The 20,429-nt window shown below is 45.0% G+C and overlaps 1 protein-coding gene across 5 annotated transcripts in view; it reads left to right on the forward strand.

Annotated features, from left to right (window-relative positions):
- Positions 1-20,429, forward strand: part of LOC133552547 (Kv channel-interacting protein 1) — a 110,297-nt gene that overhangs the window by 80,184 nt on the left and 9,684 nt on the right. For all 5 annotated transcript variants that reach the window (XM_061899783.1, XM_061899784.1, XM_061899785.1 and 2 more), the window contains 5 exons: positions 9,771-9,895; positions 9,990-10,059; positions 13,444-13,514; positions 13,599-13,706; positions 19,141-19,245. In XM_061899783.1, the coding sequence (XP_061755767.1) occupies positions 9,771-9,895; positions 9,990-10,059; positions 13,444-13,514; positions 13,599-13,706; positions 19,141-19,245 (479 nt within the window). The remainder of the gene's footprint in view (positions 1-9,770; positions 9,896-9,989; positions 10,060-13,443; positions 13,515-13,598; positions 13,707-19,140; positions 19,246-20,429) is intronic.

Genomic DNA, 20,429 nt, shown 5'->3' on the forward strand with positions numbered 1-20,429 from the left:
TACAGTCTATTATACAGCATTATTCACATGTGAATAATATAAAAACAGACTATTGTACAGCATTATTCACATGTGAGTAATATAAATATATTCACATGTGAATAATATAATTACAGTCTATTATACAGCATTATTCACATGTCAATAATATAAATACAGTCCATTAAACGGCATTATTCACATGTGAATACGATAAATACAGTCTATTATACAGCATTATTTGCATGTGAATAATATAAATACAGTCTATTATACGGCATTATTCACGTGTGAATAATATAAATACAGTATATTATACAGCACTATTCACATGTGAATAGCATAAATACAGTTTACTATACAGCATTATTCACATGTGAATAATATAAATACAGTCTATTATACAGCTCCTCTCTGAGCTGCTACCTTACCGTGGTAGAGGAGTTTGCGTGTCCCAATGATCCTAGGAGCTATGTTGTCTGGGGGTTTTTATGCCCCCTGGTAGGGTCTCCCAAGACAAACAGGTCCTAGGTGAGTGATCAGACAAAGAGCAGCTCAAAGACTTCAATGGAATTACAACGAAATGAACCCAGATTTCCCTCGCCCGGACGTGGGTCACCGGGGCCCCGCTCTGGAGCCAGGCCCGGAGTTGGGGCACGATGGCGAGCGCCTGGTGGTCGGGCCTGTTCCCATGGGGCCCGGCCGGGCACAGCCCGAAGAGGCAACGTGGGTCATCCCTCCAATGGGCTCACCACTCATAGGAGGGGCCATAGAGGTCGGGTGCATTGTGAGCTGGGCGGCAGCCGAAGGCAGGGCACTTGGCGGTCCGATCCTCGGCTACAGAAGCTAGCTCTTGGGACGTGGAACGTCACCTCACTGGGGGGGAAGGAGCCTGAGCTAGTGCGCGAGGTAGAGAAGTTCCGGCTGGATATAGTCGGACTCACCTCGACGCACAGCAAGGGCTCTGGAACCAGTTCTCTCGAGAGGGACTGGACCCTCTTCCACTCTGGCGTTGCCGGCAGTGAGAGGCGACGGGCTGGGGTGGCAATTCTGGTTGCCCCCCGGCTCAAAGCCTGTACGTTTGAGTTCAACCCAGTGGACGAGAGGGTAGCTTCCCTTCGCCTTCGGGTGGGGGGACGGATCCTGACTGTTGTTTGTGCTTACGCACCAAACAGCAGTTCAGAATACCCACCCTTTTTGGGTACACTCGAGGGAGTACTGGAAAGTGCTCCTCCGGGTGATTCCCTTGTCCTACTGGGAGACTTCAACGCTCATGTTGGCAACGACAGTGAAACCTGGAGAGGCGTGATTGGGAAGAATGGTCGCCCGGATCTAAACCCGAGTGGTGTTTTGTTATTGGACTTTTGTGCTCGTCACAGTTTGTCGATAACAAACACCATGTTCAAACATAAGGGTGTCCATATGTGCACTTGGCACCAGGACACCCTAGGCCGCAGCTCCATGATCGACTTTGTAGTTGTGTCATCGGATTTGCGGCCTTATGTTTTGGACACTCGGGTGAAGAGAGGGGCGGAGCTTTCTACCGATCACCACCTGGTGGTGAGTTGGCTGCGATGGTGGGGGAGGATGCCGGACAGACCTGGCAGGCCCAAGCGCATTGTGAGGGTCTGCTGGGAACGTCTGGCAGAGTCTCCTGTCAGAGAGAGTTTCAATTCACACCTCCGGGAGAACTTTGAACATGTCACGAGGGAGGTGCGGGACATTGAGTCCGAGTGGACCATGTTCCGAACCTCTATTGTCGAGGCGGCTGATTGGAGCTGTGGCCGCAAGGTTGTTGGTGCCTGTCGTGGCGGTAATCCCAGAACCCGTTGGTGGACACCAGCAGTGAGGGATGCCGTCAAGCTGAAGAAGGAGTCCTATCGGGTTCTTTTGGCTCATAGGACTCCGGAGGCAGTGGACGGGTACCGACGGGCCAAGCGGTGTGCAGCTTTAGCGGTAGCCGAGGCAAAAACTCGGACATGGGAAGAGTTCGGGGAAGCCATGGAAAACGACTTCCGGATGGCTTCGAAGCGATTCTGGACCACCATACGGCGCCTCAGGAAGGGGAAGCAGTGCACTATCAACACCGTGTATGGTGCGGATGGTGTTCTGCTGACTTCGACTGCGGATGTTGTGGATCGGTGGAGGGAATACTTCGAAGACCTCCTCAATCCCACCAACACGTCTTTCTTTGAGGAAGCGGTGCCTGGGGAATCTGTAGTGGACTCTCCTATTTCTGGGGCTGAGGTCGCTGAGGTAGTTAAAAAACTCCTCGGCGGCAAGGCCCCGGGGGTGGATGAGATCCGCCCGGAGTTCCTTAAGGCTCTGGATGCTGTGGGGCTGTCTTGGTTGACAAGACTCTGCAGCATCGCGTGGACATCGGGGGCGGTACCTCTGGATTGGCAGACCGGGGTGGTGGTCCCTCTCTTTAAGAAGGGGGACCGGAGGGTGTGTTCCAACTATCGTGGGATCACACTCCTCAGCCTTCCCGGTAAGGTTTATTCAGGTGTACTGGAGAGGAGGCTTCGCCGGATAGTCGAACCTCGGATTCAGGAGGAACAGTGTGGTTTTCGTCCTGGTCGTGGAACTGTGGACCAGCTCTATACTCTCGGCAGGGTTCTTGAGGGTGCATGGGAGTTTGCCCAACCAGTCTACATGTGCTTTGTGGACTTGGAGAAGGCATTCGACCGTGTCCCTCGGGAAGTCCTGTGGGGAGTGCTCAGAGAGTATGGGGTATCGGAATGTCTTATTGTGGCAGTCCGCTCCCTGTATGATCAGTGTCAGAGCTTGGTCCGCATTGCTGGCAGTAAGTCGGACACGTTTCCAGTGAAGGTTGGACTCCGCCAAGGCTGTCCTTTGTCACCGATTCTGTTCATAACTTTTATGGACAGAATTTCTAGGCGCAGTCAAGGCGTTGAGGGGTTCCGGTTTGGTGGCCACGGGATTAGGTCTCTGCTTTTTGCAGATGATGTAGTCCTGATGGCTTCATCTGGCCGGGATCTTCAGCTCTCACTGGATCGGTTCGCAGCCGAGTGTGAAGCGACTGGAATGAGAATCAGCACCTCCAAGTCCGAGTCCATGGTTCTCGCCCGGAAAAGGGTGGAGTGCCATCTCCGGGTTGGGGAGGAGACCCTGCCCCAAGTGGAGGAGTTCAAGTACCTAGGAGTCTTGTTCACGAGTGGGGGAAGAGTGGATCGTGAGATCGACAGGCGGATCGGTGCGGCGTCTTCAGTAATGCGGACGTTGTATCGATCCGTTGTGGTGAAGAAGGAGCTGAGCCGGAAGGCAAAGCTCTCAATTTACCGGTCGATCTACGTTCCCATCCTCACCTATGGTCATGAGCTTTGGGTCATGACCGAAAGGATAAGATCACGGGTACAAGCGGCCGAAATGAGTTTCCTCCGCCGGGTGGCGGGGCTCTCCCTTAGAGATAGGGTGAGAAGCTCTGCCATCCGGGAGGAGCTCAACGTAAAGCCGCTGCTCCTCCACATCGAGAGGAGCCAGATGAGGTGGTTCGGGCATCTGGTCAGGATGCCACCCGAACGCCTCCCTAGGGATGTGTTTAGGGCACGTCCAGCTGGTAGGAGGCCACGGGGAAGACCCAGGAACCGTTGGAAAGACTATGTCTCCCGGCTGGCCTGGGAACGCCTCGGGATCCCCCGGGAAGAGCTAGACGAAGTGGCTGGAGATAGGGAAGTCTGGGCTTCCCTGCTTAGACTGCTGCCCCCGCGACCCGACCTCGGATAAGCGGAAGATGATGGATGGATGGATGGATGGATTATACAGCATTATTCACATGTGAATAATATAAATACAGTCTATTATACGGCATTATTCACATGTGAATTATATAAATACAGTCTATTATACGGCATTATTCACGTGTGAATAATATAAATGCAGTATTATATAGCATTGTTCACATGTGAATATTGTAAATACAGTCTATTACACATTTAAGTACAGTCTAAGGAAGATATGCATTATACAGTCTGATGGCTGTCGGTATGAAGAACTTCCTGTGTTGTTCCGTGTTGCATTTTTGGAAGTCCGAGCCTTCCACTGATCTCATTACTTTGCAGCTCTCGCAATGAGGCATCGCTCCACCACGCCTCTGCAACAATAAACACATTGCTCAGTGAACACCTCTCTGGGAATTAACACTGAGCATCGGTTATTATTGGTGGTGACAACTCATGTAGATTGTGCAAATGTACGTAAATGTATGTCAGATGAATGCATTTCAATTAAACATTGGAGGGTTTTCAAATAACAGGAAATAGCTCACGACGCCAAAAAGGGACAAGCGGTAGAAAATGGATGGCTGTCAGTGTAATGCTGTGCAGTTCAACACTATCTTTTAAAAGTTGTCTTATGAACGTTGTATTGCTATAATGTGACAGTAAAAACTCAGTTTCTTTATTTTAATTTTTACGATATATTATATCACAGTATTTCATAGGCTGTTATAACTATGTGACAGTATTTTATTTGCCTATTCTTAATATCAGATAAAATAGTGTTATAGTTCACTGTGTTATAAAAACATTTTGTTTGCACTTATTTTAAAAGTTACGCATTATTAATATTATTATTGCTGTTGTTATTTTGGTTCATTGTTTTCCTGGAACTATTGATAATAACACTAATAATAATAGTATATTTTATTATGTAAACTATTTTTATAAATCCGTGACAGCATTAATAGAAACACAGTTACTAATTTTAATTTGTACAATTATTTATTACAGTATTTCATAAACTATTGGCAATACCTCCGTGGCACTTTTAACAAAACTAATAATACAAAGGGGTCAAGCGGTAGAAAATAGATGGATTTTAATTATTTACCGTTATTGAAAAAAAAAAGTGTATTAACATGTTCTATTGTTGTTGCTATTATCATAAATATGATTCTTAATTAGCCCAAAATAGGCCCCGGGTTGCACTTTAGCACACCTTCCCTTGCAGTGTTCTATTCAAGAAGGGCACATCAGCAAATGTGCATGAGGGTTGACCTGCAGGGGTGATAGAAATGCTTTAGTGTCAGGACGTTGGACAGACAATTCATGGACTTGCTGCACAGATGATTTTTGTATAGCCAAAAGTGCAGAATCAATTAACTTTGACCCCTGGGACAGTTAAGTGAAGCGGAAGAGGGGACACCTCTGGACAATGAGACTCTATAGAATGAAGGTACATTCATTACACCCACAGGGACTTTTTGTATGGCACAGGGGACAATAAGGTTAGTTGTCCTACTCACACCTCACCACCAGAGAGCGCCATTTTTAACATTTTAATATATATGAAGAGTACAGACACAAAATCTGTCTGCTTTCTTTGTTTTGAGTAAGTCAATGTTTTTGTGGAGCTTGTGTTTAATGAAACAACCATCCTGCTGATGCGGGTTGCAATTTAATATGCTTAACAATCAAAACAAAAGTCTCAATTTCGAAGAAAAAAAAAACAACACACTGAAAGAAATTATTAACTCATGTTATGTTCTACATATGGTGAATAATTATATTCACCTTGGAGAAAGCGAACCACCAAGTTTAATTAAATAGTGGTATTTCAGTTTCAGCACGTGATAAGATGAGGGCCCCAAGTTTGAAATTTGCAGGTGGATTGGATCACTTCTCGTAGGAAAAAGAGGCTCTGATTGGGACCTCGGAATGCAGAAGTGATAGCCCTACACTTGAGAAAAGACTAAAGTTAAGTTAAAGTTAAAGTGCCAAAGTTTAATTAAATAGTGGTATTTCAGTTTGAGCACATGACAAGATGAGGCCCCAAGTTTGAAATTGGCAGGTGGATTGGATCATTTTTCGTAGGAAAAAGAGGTTCTGATTGGGACCTCGGAATGCAGAAGTGATAGCCCTACACTTGAGAAAAGACTAAAGTTAAGTTAAAGTTAAAGTGCCAAAGTTTAATTAAATAGTGGTATTTCAGTTTGAGCACGTGATAAGATGAGGGCCCCAAGTTTGAAATTGGCAGGTGGATTGGATCACTTCTCGTAGGAAAAGAGGCTCTGATTGGGACCTCGGAATGCAGAAGTGATAGCCCTACACTTGAGAAAAGACTAAAGTTAAAGTTAAAGTGCCAAAGTTTAATTAAATAGTGGTATTTCAGTTTGAGCACGTGATATAATGAGGCCCCAAGTTTGAAATTGGCAGGTGGATTGGATCACTTCTCGTAGGAAAAGAGGCTCTGATTGGGACCTCGGAATGCAGAAGTGATAGCCCTACCCTTGAGAAAAGACTAAAGTTAAGTTAAAGTGCCAATGATTGTCACACACAATAAATTATTTTCTGCATTTCACCCTTGATTACCCCTGGGAAGTGAGTGAAGCATCATGTGTGTGTGTATATATATATATATATAATATATATATTTGTGTGTGTATGTATGTATATATATATATATGTATACATGCATATATATGCACATATATACACACGCATATATACACACACATATATATATATATATATATACATACATATGTGTGTGTACAGTGGGGCAAAAAAGTATTTAGTCAGCCAGCGATTGTGCAAGTTCTCCCACTTAAAATGATGACCGAGGTCTGTAATTTTCATCATAGGTACACTCTCAACTGTGAGAGACAGAATGTGAAAAAAAAATCCAGGAAATCACATTGTAGGAATTTTAAAGAATTTATTTATAAATTATGGTGGAAAATAAGTATTTGGTCAAGCATTCAAAGCTCTCACTGATGGAAGGAGGTTTTGGCTCAAAATCTCACGATACATGGCCCCATTCATTCTTTCCTTAACACGGATCAATCGTCCTGTCCCCTTAGCAGAAAAACAGCACCAAAGCATGATGTTTCCACCCCATGCTTCACAGTAGGTATGGTGTTCTTGGGATGCAACTCAGTATTCTTCTTGAGTTTATACCGAAAAGTTCTATTTTGGTTTCATCTGACCACATGACATCTCCCAATCCTCTGCTGTATCATCCATGAACCCATTTTGGTATTTTTTTTTATTTTTTTTTGCATATTTGAAATTAAAAATATATCAATCAATCAATCAATCAAGAAGAAGATACACAAAAATAAGAGAAACGCATCAAAAAAATACTCTCCAAAACGGCCAATGTCCAGCCTGGGCCATCAAAGGAGGGGGACAACAAGTTAAAAAAAAAACAAGGAAAAGAGAACAAAGGAAAAAACCCAAAGAAAAACCTGGAATGAAGAACATCAGGAGAATAACTGAACACAAAAACTAGACAGTTATTTGTACATCCCAAAGACAAAATAGAACAAGACAAGAAATGCAACAAAATTGACAAAGTCCCACGTAAATCCTGCGAAAAAATGGTACATGAAAGAAAAAGGTAGGACATTCAACACAAGCAAGAAAGAAAGAACATCAGAAACAATGCGAATGTCAGGTGACGAACCCCAAGATGCAGAGATGGCAGATTTGGTGCAGGAAAACAAGATTTAATGTCCAAACAAATGCAGGAAAAACACAAACCAGGAACTGGGAGACAGGAAACAGGATACCAGGGAAACAGGTGAAATGGAAACAGCAAACAGGAAAACTGGAGACAGCAAGTCGTAGCTTACAATCGTTGGCGATCACTCGAAACGAGTATGATTGTCCTCCTATTGGTGGGACTGCCTTCAGTAGAATCTTTCAAAGTAGGGGAGACTGGTGCACAGACAGCCACCACACTGTCCTTGGCAAAGAGAAGGCCAGGGTCCAATGGTATGGAGACAAAGACAATTGGGCGTCCATCTTTGCTGCAGCCTTCCTCCGCTTTTGTGACCGTTGTGGAGCTGCTATGCAACCCTCGCCCACTCCGCCGTTGAGGTCTTTTTCGACGAGGGAGAAGCGCACACTCCAATGTCACTTCTTCGCGGTGGCGAATTGTATCGGTGGCAAGAGAAACTCAGGACGACCGGCACCTCCTAACAGCTGGAGGAGGCTGCCGGAGCTAAGGTCTGTCGGAGGAGCTCATATGGTGCGCCTACCAGCACTTACTTTTCTCTCAAGGAGTGCTCGCCTAGGCTTTTGTCTCCCCAGACTAAGCCACAAGGCAGCGGGTTACAATACTCCAGTACTGACTAGAGGGTGAGGCAGGTTTAAATAGTAGCCTGATTGGCATTTTCCACCAGGTGTGCCAGACTCAGGGACAGATGAGGGAAAACAGCGCTCGGGGAGACAAGCGGGAAATCAACACCAAAATAAGAGCGCTGACAGGAAATAAAAACGCAGAGAGAAGACTAAAACGTATAGCCAAACTGTCAGTGACAAGCCTGACAGCGAAAAAGAGACAATTGGAATGTTTACAAGAAGCATACTCTCCAAACCAACATTGGAACTATTTGACTAGCCTCAACGAAATTGACAAGATCTTGGGTTTAGGAGAATCTGTTTGTTTGTGACGGAGCGGTTGTTGCTGGAAACACCACGGACTCTTGGGAGAAGAAGGAGTGCCACGTGCCTGGCGAGCCTTTTCAGTCGAGGACGTGAAGATATCCACCTATTGGGAATGATGACAACAGGACAGCTGCTGATTGGAGTAAGCCTTGCTCTGGTTTGTCCACAAATTGGAAGTTGCGGGCAGTCTTCCAAGTAGCCCAAAGCTGCCCACAAATGATTGGAGGATACGGGAAGAACTGTGGACACTTGTGATTTTGGATCACATCGGACTGTCTGCCCTGCAGTGTGAATTTGAGGACCAGTCAAAGACGATTTAAAGTGAAAAGCAAATTTTATACTCACTCGCATACAAAACACTCTAACTTGGATTGTTTCCCTGGCTTTGAAACTCTCCTGAAGGACAGTGCAGCAAAGACACAACAAACTCCCTTCTTGTCTCTCATGGACACACACCGGTTGTTGTTGTTGACTTTGGACTAGCGACTGCACAAGATCAAGGCCGCAGAACAGAGACACACTGCAGGCTTACACACAAACATGCATCCACAAAAATATACGCCACACATAGTGAATTAAGTGAATTATATTTATATACATACCCCACGGCCCTCCAATCCAACGCCGACGACGCAAATCCCATAGGGGTGATGAAAGGCTGAGCCCTACCACCATGACCCCGCACTCCCTTCCTTCTGTTGCTAGATATCTCGAGATGTACAATGTAATATGTATACGTATATACTTTGCTATGGAGGTTTTTTCCCCACTCCAGACTGGGATCCCTTAGGAGATTGTATTTTTTTTACTCATCCTTTCCCAGCGTTTTACCTTTTTCCCCCATCTTTTACGGGGGGCGCCTTGTGGCCACCCATCAGCGTTCCTATTCTGTAACCCTGTACACTGTTTCATTGTCTTATCTTGAACGGGTTTGTGCTGAAAACAAAGTTTTGTTGTACTTGTGCAATGACAACAAAGACCTATCTACCATAAAACAAAAATCCAAATGGGGAATCTTAGAATCAGCCATATCAGATCATTGCGAAATAAAAACCCACATCATGGACCGAGACAACGGTATAATCATCGGCGCAGAAAGTAACACATTCAAATGATGGATTAAGGAGGCGATCGAATTAAGGAAGCGGCCCGAGGAAACCATCAATCAGGATGAGGGAGCATTCATGCTCTCGCATACCTGGGACTCCTCTAGTAACCATCAAGCCAACCAGCTAGACTTGAGGCCTATAATAAGAGTTGATAGGCAACATGTCACAGTGGTCAGTCCTCCACCTCTCTTGTTCTCTTCCGAGCCGTCCAACGCGACTCCCGTACTCGCACGCCGTGTCAATAACGTTGTCTCCTGTGCTTCCCCAGACAAAGCTGAAGATGACCTGGAGATGACCACGGTGTGTCATCGACCGGAGGGCCTCCACCAGCTGGAGGCTCTGACCAAGTTTAGTAAACAAGAACTCCAAGTGCTCTACAGGGGCTTTAAGAACGTACGTTATGACAACTGTTAGCGAATGTCTCACGTTTATTAGCGTTTTGGAAAAAAATAACGAGCTGTTGTTGACGATTGTGCATTTTCTCCAGGAGTGTCCAAGTGGAATCGTCAGCGAAGAAACCTTCAAGCAGATCTACTCCCAGTTCTTTCCTCACGGAGGTCCGCCTCACTTACCGTCAAGTAGGGTTGCAAAGGGGTGGAAATTTACCACGGGGAGTTAAGCTATGGAAGTTGGGAAATTTTGACCATTTTTTGATTATTCAAAGTTGGACGCCGTCCGTCATATTCTGTAGAATAAGATGGTCGGCTTGTAAAAGACTAATGCAATGCCACACACGGACATAAATAGTCAGCTAAAAAATTGGAGTAGTCTTTCGAAATATTTGACTGATGGACAAATGAATAGCAATAGGCTAGATCAGGGGTGCCCACACTTTTTCTGCAGGCGAGCTACTTTTCAATTGACCAACTCGAGGGGATCTACCTCATTTATATATATCATTTATATTTATTTATTTATGAAAGAGACATTTTTGTAAACAAGTTAAATGTGTTTAATGATAATACAAGCATGTGTAACACATATAGATGTCTTTCTTTCACAAAGACAAGAATATAAGTTGGTGTATTACCTGATTCTGATGACTTGCATTGATTGGAATCAGACAGTAATGATGATAACGCCCACATTTTCAAATGGAGGAGAAAAAAAGTTGTCCTTTCTGTACAATACCACATGAAAGTGGTTGGTTTTTGGCATCTAATTCATCCAGCTTCCATACACTTTACAAGAAAAACATTGGCGGCAAATTCCGTAGCTTGCTTGATTGACATTCACGGCACCCGAGGGTCTTGTGAGATGACGCTGGCTGCTGCCAGTTCATTATTATGAAAAAAATGACAGAGAGGAAGGCGAGAAACACTTTTTATTTCAACAGACTTTCGCGCCGTCCCTTCCGTCAAAACTCTAAAGGCCGACTGCACATTTCCTATCTTCACACTAAAAGCCCTGCTTCATGCTGCCTGCGCTAACAAAATAAGAGTCTCGGAAAGCTGGCGTGCACATCACTTGTGCACGCCAGCTTTCTGAGGGATCGCTTGTGCACGCCAGTTTTCCGAGACTCTGTATTTTGTTAGCGCAGGCAGCATGAAGCAGGGCTTTTATTGTGAAGATAGGAAATGTGCAGTCGGCCTTTAGAGTTTTGATGGAAGGTACGGCGTGAGAGTCTGTTGAAATAAAAAGTGTTTCTCGCCTTCCTCTCGGTCATATTTTCATAATAATGATCTTGCAGCAGCCAGCGTCATCTCACAAGACCCTCCGGTACCGTGAATGTCATTTAAGTGACGTCTTGGTGAAGATTGATGATCACTCATTTTTAGGTCTATTTTTTTTAAAAGCCTGGCTGGAGATCGACTGACACACCCCCCGCGGTCGACTGGTAGCTCGCGATCGACGTAATGGGCACCCCTGGGCTAGATGAATAAACAAACACTCGATCAGCATGCTAAATCAAACTATAATCCACATTCTGGTACGACAACAGAATGGCTAGCAGAACAGAAGGCAGAGGAAACTACACCTTTTCATTTGCTCGTTCAACTTTACAGATCACAAAGAAAACATAAATTCGTATCGCTAACGTTGTTAGCATAAATGAATGGGATTTTTTACACAGAGAAAATTAGCATCATGGCTAACGAAGAAATATTTTTGGTTGATTATGAGACTGGTGGTGGTACATAAACCTAGCTAGCTAAAGATATTGGCCCCAAAATCATTTAACAAGTACAGGAACAGCTAGCTAGCTTGAGTGGAAGTCTGCTGGAGTAGTCTACAGTCATCCATCCACCCATCCCAATCATCCATCTTCTTCTGCTTATCTGAGTTCGGACCACGGGGGCAGCAGCCTAAGCTGGGATGCCCAGACTCTCCTCTTCCCACCCACTTGATCCAGCTCTTCCCGGGGGATCCCGGGGCGTTCCCAGGCTAGTCAGGAGACATAGTCTTCCCAACGTGTCCTGGGTCTTCCCCGTGGCCTCGTACTGGTCGGACGTGCCCTAAACACCTCCCTAGGGGGGCGTTCGGGTGGCATCCTGACCAGATGCCCGAACCACCTCATCTGGCTCCTCTCGATGTGGAGGAGCAGCGGCTTTACTTTGAGTTCCTCCCGGATGGCAGAGCTTCTCACCCTATCTCTAAGGGAGAGACCCAAACTCATTTGGACCGCTTGTACCCGTGATCTTATCCTTTCGGTCATGACCCAAAGCTCATGACCATAGGTGAGGATGGGAACGTAGATGGACCGGTAAATTGAGAGCTTTGCCTTCCGGCTCAGCTCCTTCTTCACCACAACGGATCGATACGGCGTCCGCATTACTGGCGACGCCACACCGATCCGCCTGTCGATCTCACGATCCACTCTTCCCTCACTCGTGAACAAGACTCCCAGGTACTTGAACTTCTCCACTTGGGGCAGGGTCTCCTCCCCAACCCGGAGACGGCACTCTTTTCCGGGCCAGAACCATGGACTCGGACTTGGAGGTGCTGATTCTCGGTCGCTTCACACTCTGCTGCGAACCGATCCAGTACGGACATACAGTAAGAAGCAATTACACCTCTATTCAACTTAAATACCATAGATCTAATATATTTACCCCGGTAATATCATCAAAACTTACCTGACTTTGCACTCAAATACTAGTGTGGCCTGTAGTGTGGAGCATGCTGGGAATTATCTGTGCATGTGATGGAAAGATGCACTGCACGTGTGATGGAGGAATGCACAGTGCAGGGTTGAAATTCAACTGAATTTGCATTGAATCAGATGGTTTTAACTAATAATCATCTAGCATGTTACATTCAATGTTTATTCCTCAGTAGAAGCATTTAAGTCTCACCTTAAAACTCATTTGTATACGCTAACCTTTAAATAGACTCCCTTTTTAGACCAGTTGATCTGCCGTTTCTTTTCTTTTTCTCCTATGTCCCACTCTCCCTTGTGGAGGGGGTCCGGTCCGATCCGGTGGCCATGTACTGCTTGCCTGTGTATCGGCTGGGGACATCTCTGCGCTGCTGATCCGCCTCCGCTTGGGATGGTTTCCTGCTGGCTCCGCTGTGAACGGGACTCTCGCTGCTGTGTTGGATCCGCTTTGGACTGGACTCTCGCGACTGTGTTGGATCCATTATGGATCGAACTTTCACAGTATCATGTTAGACCCGCTCGACATCCATTGCTTTCCTCCTCTCCAAGGTTCTCATAGTCATCATTGTCACCGACGTCCCACTGGGTGTGAGTTTTTCCTTGCCCTTATGTGGGCCTACCGAGGATGTCGTAGTGGTTTGTGCAGCCCTTTGAGACACTAGTGATTTAGGGCTATATAAGTAAACATTGATTGATTGATTGATTCCCATTAAGTCCCAATAATTTCCATGGAAAGTTTCCATCTTTGAATATTCCCGGGAATTTTGCAACCCTAGCGTCATGTTTGCTGTCGTTTTTTAAACCGGGCAGTGAAATTGTGTGTCTTCCGCCGCGCCCGCAGACGCCAGCGCCTACGCACACTACCTGTTCAACGCCTTCGACTCGGCACAGACAGGATCCATAAAGTTTGAGGTTTGGGAAGACTTTAAAAAAAAAAATGGTGACTCTGTGTGGGTTTTTCAGCTTGTCTGAGACTTGTTTCCCCGTCCCCATCAGGACTTTGTGACGGCTCTGTCCATCCTGCTGAGAGGGTCCATCACAGAGAAGCTCCAGTGGACCTTTAACCTCTACGACATCAACCGAGACGGGTACATCAGTAAAGAGGTGTGGGTTTTTAGTAAACTGGAGGGAAATGCAACAACATCTAAAAAAGAGAATGCAATGATTTGCAAAACCTTTTCAACTTATACTCAACTGAATAGACTGCGAACACAAGATATTTAATGTTGGAACTGGGTCAAATGTGTTATTTTTTGCAAATATTAGCTCATGTGGAATTTGATGCCTGCAACATGTTTTAAAAAAGCTGGCACCAGTGGCAAAAAAGAGTGAAAAAGTTGAGGAATGCTCATCAAACACTTATATGGAGCATCCCACAGGTGAACAGGCTGATTGGCTATAAAAGCAGCTTCTAGTCATTCACATACAAGACCAGGGTGAGGGTCACCACTTTGTCCACAAATGCGTGAGCGAATTGTCCAACAGTTTAGGATCAACATTTCTCAACGAGCTGTCGAAAGGAATTTAGGGATTTTACTATCTACGGTCATATCATCAAAAGGCTCAGAGAATCTGTAGAAATCACTGAACATAAGCGATGATATTATGGACCTTCAATCCCTCAGGCGGTACTGCATCCAAAAGCGACATCAGCGTGTAAAGGATATTACCACATGGGCTCAGGAACACTTCAGAAAACCACTGTCAGTAACTACAGTTGGTCGCTACATCTGTAAGTGCAAGTTAAAACTCTACTATGCAAAGCCATTTATCAACAACACCCAGAAAGGCTTCGCTGGGCCCGAGCTCATCTAAGATGGACTGATGCAAAGTAGGAATAGTGTTCTGTAGTCTGACAAGTCCACATTTGAAATTGTTTTTGGAAACTGTGGACGTCGTGTCCTACGGGCCAAAGAGGAAAAGAACAATCCGGATTGTTATAGCCGCAAAGTTGAAAAGCCAGCATGTGTGATGGTATGGGGGTGCATTAGTGCCCAAGGCATGGGTAACTTACACATCTGTGAAGGCACCATTAATGCTGACATGTAAATACAGGTTTTGGAACAACATATGTTGTCATCCAAGCAATGTTATCAAGGACACCCCTGCTTATTTCAGCAAGACCATGCTAAGCATACTTGCCAACCTTGAGACCTCCGATTTCATGAGGTGGGGTGTGCGGGGCGTGGTTCGTGGTTAAGAGGGGAGGAGAGTAACACCGCAATAAGTTTTTCAACTTGTTTAAGTCGGGGTCCACGTTAATCAATTCATGGTACAAATATATACTATCAACATAATACAGTCATCACACAAGTTAATCATCATAGTATGTACATTGAATTATTTACGATCCAGGGGGTGGGATGAGGAGCTTTGGTTGATATCAGTACTTCAGGCATCAACAATTTCATCAACAGAGAAATGTGGACATTGAAACAGTGTAGGTGTGACTTAGTAGGATATATACAGCCAGCAGAGAACATAGTGAGTTCACATAGCATAAGAACAAGTATATACATTAGAAGTACATTTGAGTTGTTTATAATCCGGGGAGATGGGATGTGAATGGAGGAGGATTAGTAAAGGGTTGAAGTTGTCAGGAGGTGTTGTGGTGCATGTACAGTAGATGGCAGTATTGTCATGTATAAGAGTGTCACATGCTGTTTACGGCAGACGAACTGCCTTACGGTAGACGTAAACGTGACTGCTGTTGTTGTGTGTTGTTACTGCGCTGAGAGGACGTTAATGAAACTGCCTAACAATAAACCCACATAAGAAACCAAGAACTCGCCCTCGATCATTCTACAGTTATAACGTCATCGGGCAGACAGGCTCTGACACGTCACTCAGGTCCTCATAGAGCTGGGGGGGGCGTGGCCTCCAGCTCCGCCTTAATTTCGGGAGATTTTAAGGGGGAAAAGTTGTCCCAAGAAGTTTTCGAAAGAGGCGCTGAATTTTGGGAGTCTCCCGGAAAATCCGGGAGGGTTGGCAAGTATGATGCTAAGCCATGTGTTACAACAGCGTGGCTTCATAGTAAAAGAGTGTGGGTACTAGACTGGCCTGCCTGTAGTCCAGACCTGTCTCCCATGTGGTGCATTATGAAGCCTAAAACGGAGGCCTTGAACTGTTGAACAACTTAAGCTGTACATCAAGTAAGAATGGGAAATAATTCCACCTGAAAAGCTTCAAAAATGTGTCTCCTCAGTTCCCGAAACCTTTACTGAGTGTTGTTAAAAGGAAAGGCCATGTAACACACTGGTAAAAATGCCCCTGTGACAACTTTTTTGCAATGTGTTGCTGCTGTTATATTTAACTTAATGATTATTTCCCAAAAAAAAGTCAGTTTCTCAGTTCGAACGTTAAGTATCTTGTCTTTGCAGACTATTCATTTGAATACAAGTTGAAAATGATTGGTTGAAATTATTGTATTCTCTTTTTATTTACCATTCACACAACGTGACAACTTCACTGGTTGTGGGTTTTGTATTAATTAAAGTGGTTTGCTAAAAGTTTTGGATGTAAACAAGTGTTCTGGATTTCATTTTTAATGCATAATTTTAATGCACAATGTCTTGATCGTAATCTTGCACAAACGCACAACTCTGGACGCGCTTGCCGCTTTGTCATGATAATAATAACAAATATAACGTTTGGTGACTACCTGTCTGACAGTGGCAATCAAATCCATGCATTATTACCTTGTTCTTCTACTCATAACATGGTGTTCCTAATCAAGTGAGCACATACACCAATATAGGATGGGTGACAGTAAGCGCACACACCAATATAGGATGGGTGACAGTAAGCGCACACACCAATATAGGATGGGTGACAGTGAGCGTACACACCAATATAGGATGGGTGACAGTAAGCGCACACACAATATAGGATGGGTGACAGTGAGCACACACACTAATATAGGATGGGTGACAGTGAGCACACACCAATATAGGATGGGTGACAGTAAGCGCACACACCAATATAGGATGGGTGACAGTAAGCGCACACACCAATATAGGATGGGTGACAGTGAGCGCACACACCAATATAGGCTGGGTGACAGTGAGCACACACACACCAATATAGGATGGGTGACAGTGAGCACACACACCAATATAGGATGGGTGACAGTAAGCGCAAACACCAATATAGGATGGGTGACAGTAAGCGCACACACCAATATAGAATAGGTGACAGTGAGCACACACACCAATATAGGATGGGTGACAGTGAGCTCACACACCTATATAGGATGGGTGACAGTAAGTGCACACACCAATATAGGATGGGTGACAGTAAGTGCACACACCAATATAGGATGGGTGACAGTAAGCGCACACACAATATAGGATGGGTGACAGTAAGCGCACACACAATATAGGATGGGTGACAGTGAGCACACACACCAATATAGGATGGGTGACAGTGAGCACACACACACCAATATAGGATGGGTGACAGTAAGCGCAAACACCAATATAGGATGGATGACAGTGAGCGCACACACCAATATAGGATGGGTGACAGTAAGTGCACACACCAATATAGGATGGGTGACAGTGAGCACACACACACCAATATAGGATGGGTGACAGTGAGCACACACACCAATACAGGATGGGTGACAGTAAGCGCACACACCAATATAGGATGGGTGACAGTGAGCGCACACACCAATATAGGATGGGTGACAGTGAGCACACACAAACCAATATAGGATGGGTAACAGTAAGCGCACACACCAATATAGGATGGGTGACAGTGAGCGCACACACCAATATAGGATGGGTGACAGTAAGCGCACACACAATATAGGATGGGTGACAGTGAGCGCACACACCAATATAGGATGGGTGACAGTGAGCGCACACACAAATATAGGATGGGTGACAGTGAGCACACACACACCAATATAAGATGGGTGACAGTGAGCGCACACACCAATATAGGATGGGTGACAGTGAGCACACACACCAATATATAGGATGGGTGACAGTGAGCGCACACACCAATATAGGATGGGTGACAGTGAGCACACACACCAATATAGGATGGGTGACAGTAAGCGCACACACCAATATAGGATGGGTGACAGTGAGCACACACACCAATATAGGATGGGTGACAGTGAGCACACACACACCAATATAGGATGGGTGGCAGTGAGCACACACACCAATATAGGATGGGTGACAGTGAACACACACACCAATATAGGATGGGTGACAGTGAGCACACACACCAATATAAGATGGGTGACAGTGAGCACTCACACACACCAATATAGGATGGGTGACAGTGAGCACACACACCAAAATAGGATGGGTGACAGTAAGCGCACACACCAATATAGGATGGGTGACAGTAAGTGCACACACCAATATAGGATGGGTGACAGTAAGCGCACACACAATATAGGATGGGTGACAGTGAGCACACACACCAATATAGGATGGGTGACAGTGAGCACACACCAATATAGGATGGGTGACAGTGAGCACACACACCAATATAGGATGGGTGACAGTGAGCACACACACCAATATAGGATGGGTGACAGTGAGCGCACACACCAATATAGGATGGGTGACAGTAAGCGCACACACAATATAGGATGGGTGACAGTGAGCACACACACCAATATAGGATGGGTGACAGTGAGCACACACACCAATATAGGATGGGTGACAGTAAGCGCACACACCAATATAGGATGGGTGACAGTGAGCGCACACACCAATATAGGATGGGTGACAGTGAGCACACACACACCAATATAGGATGGGTGACAGTGAGCACACACACCAATATAGGATGGGTGACAGTAAGCGCACACACCAATATAGGATGGGTGACAGTGAGCGCACACACCAATATAGGATGGGTGACAGTAAGCGCACACACCAATATAGGATGGGTGACAGTAAGCGCACACACCAATATAGGATGGGTGACAGTAAGCGCACACACCAATATAGGATGGGTGACAGTAAGCGCACACACCAATATAGGATGGGTGACAGTAAGCGCACACACCAATATAGGATGGGTGACAGTGAGCACACACACCAATATAGGATGGGTGACAGTGAGCACACACACACCAATATAGGATGGGTGACAGTGAGCGCACACACCAATATAGGATGGGTGAGAGTAAGCGCACACACCAATATAGGATGGGTGACAGTGAGCACACACACCAATATAGGATGGGTGACAGTAAGCGCACACACCAATATAGGATGGGTGACAGTAAGCGCACACACCAATATAGGATGGGTGACAGTGAGCACACACACCAATATAGGATGGGTGACAGTGAGCATACACACCAATATAGGATGGGTGACAGTAAGCGCACACACAATATAGGATGGGTGACAGTAAGCGCACACACCAATATAGGATGGGTGACAGTAAGCGCACATACCAATATAGGATGGGTGACAGTGAGCATACACACCAATATAGGATGGGTGACAGTGAGCGCACACACCAATATAGGATGGGTGACGTGTGGGTGTTGTTGTCGCAGGAGATGACAGACATCGTCCGAGCCATCTACGACATGATGGGGAAGTACACTTACCCGGTGTTGAGAACAGACGCCCCCAAGCAGCACGTTGATGCTTTCTTTCAGGTATGCAACATCCACTCTTGTACGGCAAGCTCACTATTTCCGTATATTTCCTCCAATTATGGCATCCATGCAATAATTGCCAACATTCCTCCATTTGCTAACTCTCGTTCATTAAACTGACATTTAATTGACTTACACTAATAAAGAACATTATGAATTTATTGTGGCTCTGCTGAAAATGTGCTGGGTCAAAAGTATACGTACAGCAATGTTGATATTTGCTTACATGTAACTTGGCAAGTTTACCTGCAATAAGTGTTTTAGTAGCCATCCGCAACCTTCTGCTTACATTTTTGACTACTCTTCTTGGTAATATAGGTACAGTTCAGCTAAATGTGTTTGGACTTGTTTCTTCAGCATTGTCCACACGTTTAATCAGGACTTTGGGAAGGCCATTCAAAAACTGTCATTCTAGCCTGATTTAGCCATTCCTTTACCACTTTTGAGGTGTGTTTGTGGTCATTGTCCTGTTGGAACACCCAACTGTACCCAAGACCCAACCACCCATAGATCGATCGATCAATCTATCTTTGTATCTATCCATCTATCTATCGATCCATCCATCTATCTATCTATCCATCTATCCATCCATCTATCTATCTATCTGTCTATCTGTCTATCTGTCTATCTATCTATCTATCTGTCTATCTATCTATCTATCTGTCCGTCCGTCTGTCTGTCATCTATCCATCTATCTATCTATCTATCTATCTATCTGTCCGTCTGTCTGTCATCTATCTATCTATCATCTGTCTGTCTGTCTGTCCGTCTGTCATCTATCTATCTTACTATCTATCTATCTGTCTATCTGTCTATCTGTCTATCTATCTGTCTATCTATCTGTCTATCTATCTATCTATCTATCTGTCCGTCTGTCTGTCATCTATCTATCTATCCATCTATCTATCTATCATCTATTTATCTGTCTGTCTGTCTGTCCGTCTGTCATCTATCTATCTATCCATCCATCCATCTATCTATCTATCTATCTGTCTGTCATCTATCTATCTATCTATCTATCTATCTATCTATCTATCTATCTATCTATCTATCTATCTGTCTGTCATCTATCTATCTATGTATCCATCTATCTATCCATCTATCTATCTATCCATCCATCAATCAATCACATGGACGAAGATAAGACCTTCTGGGGGAAAGTTCTGTGGTCAGATGAAACAAAA

The sequence above is a fragment of the Nerophis ophidion genome, linkage group LG05, assembly GCF_033978795.1.
Source record: "Nerophis ophidion isolate RoL-2023_Sa linkage group LG05, RoL_Noph_v1.0, whole genome shotgun sequence".
NCBI classification, from domain to species: domain Eukaryota; kingdom Metazoa; phylum Chordata; class Actinopteri; order Syngnathiformes; family Syngnathidae; genus Nerophis; species Nerophis ophidion.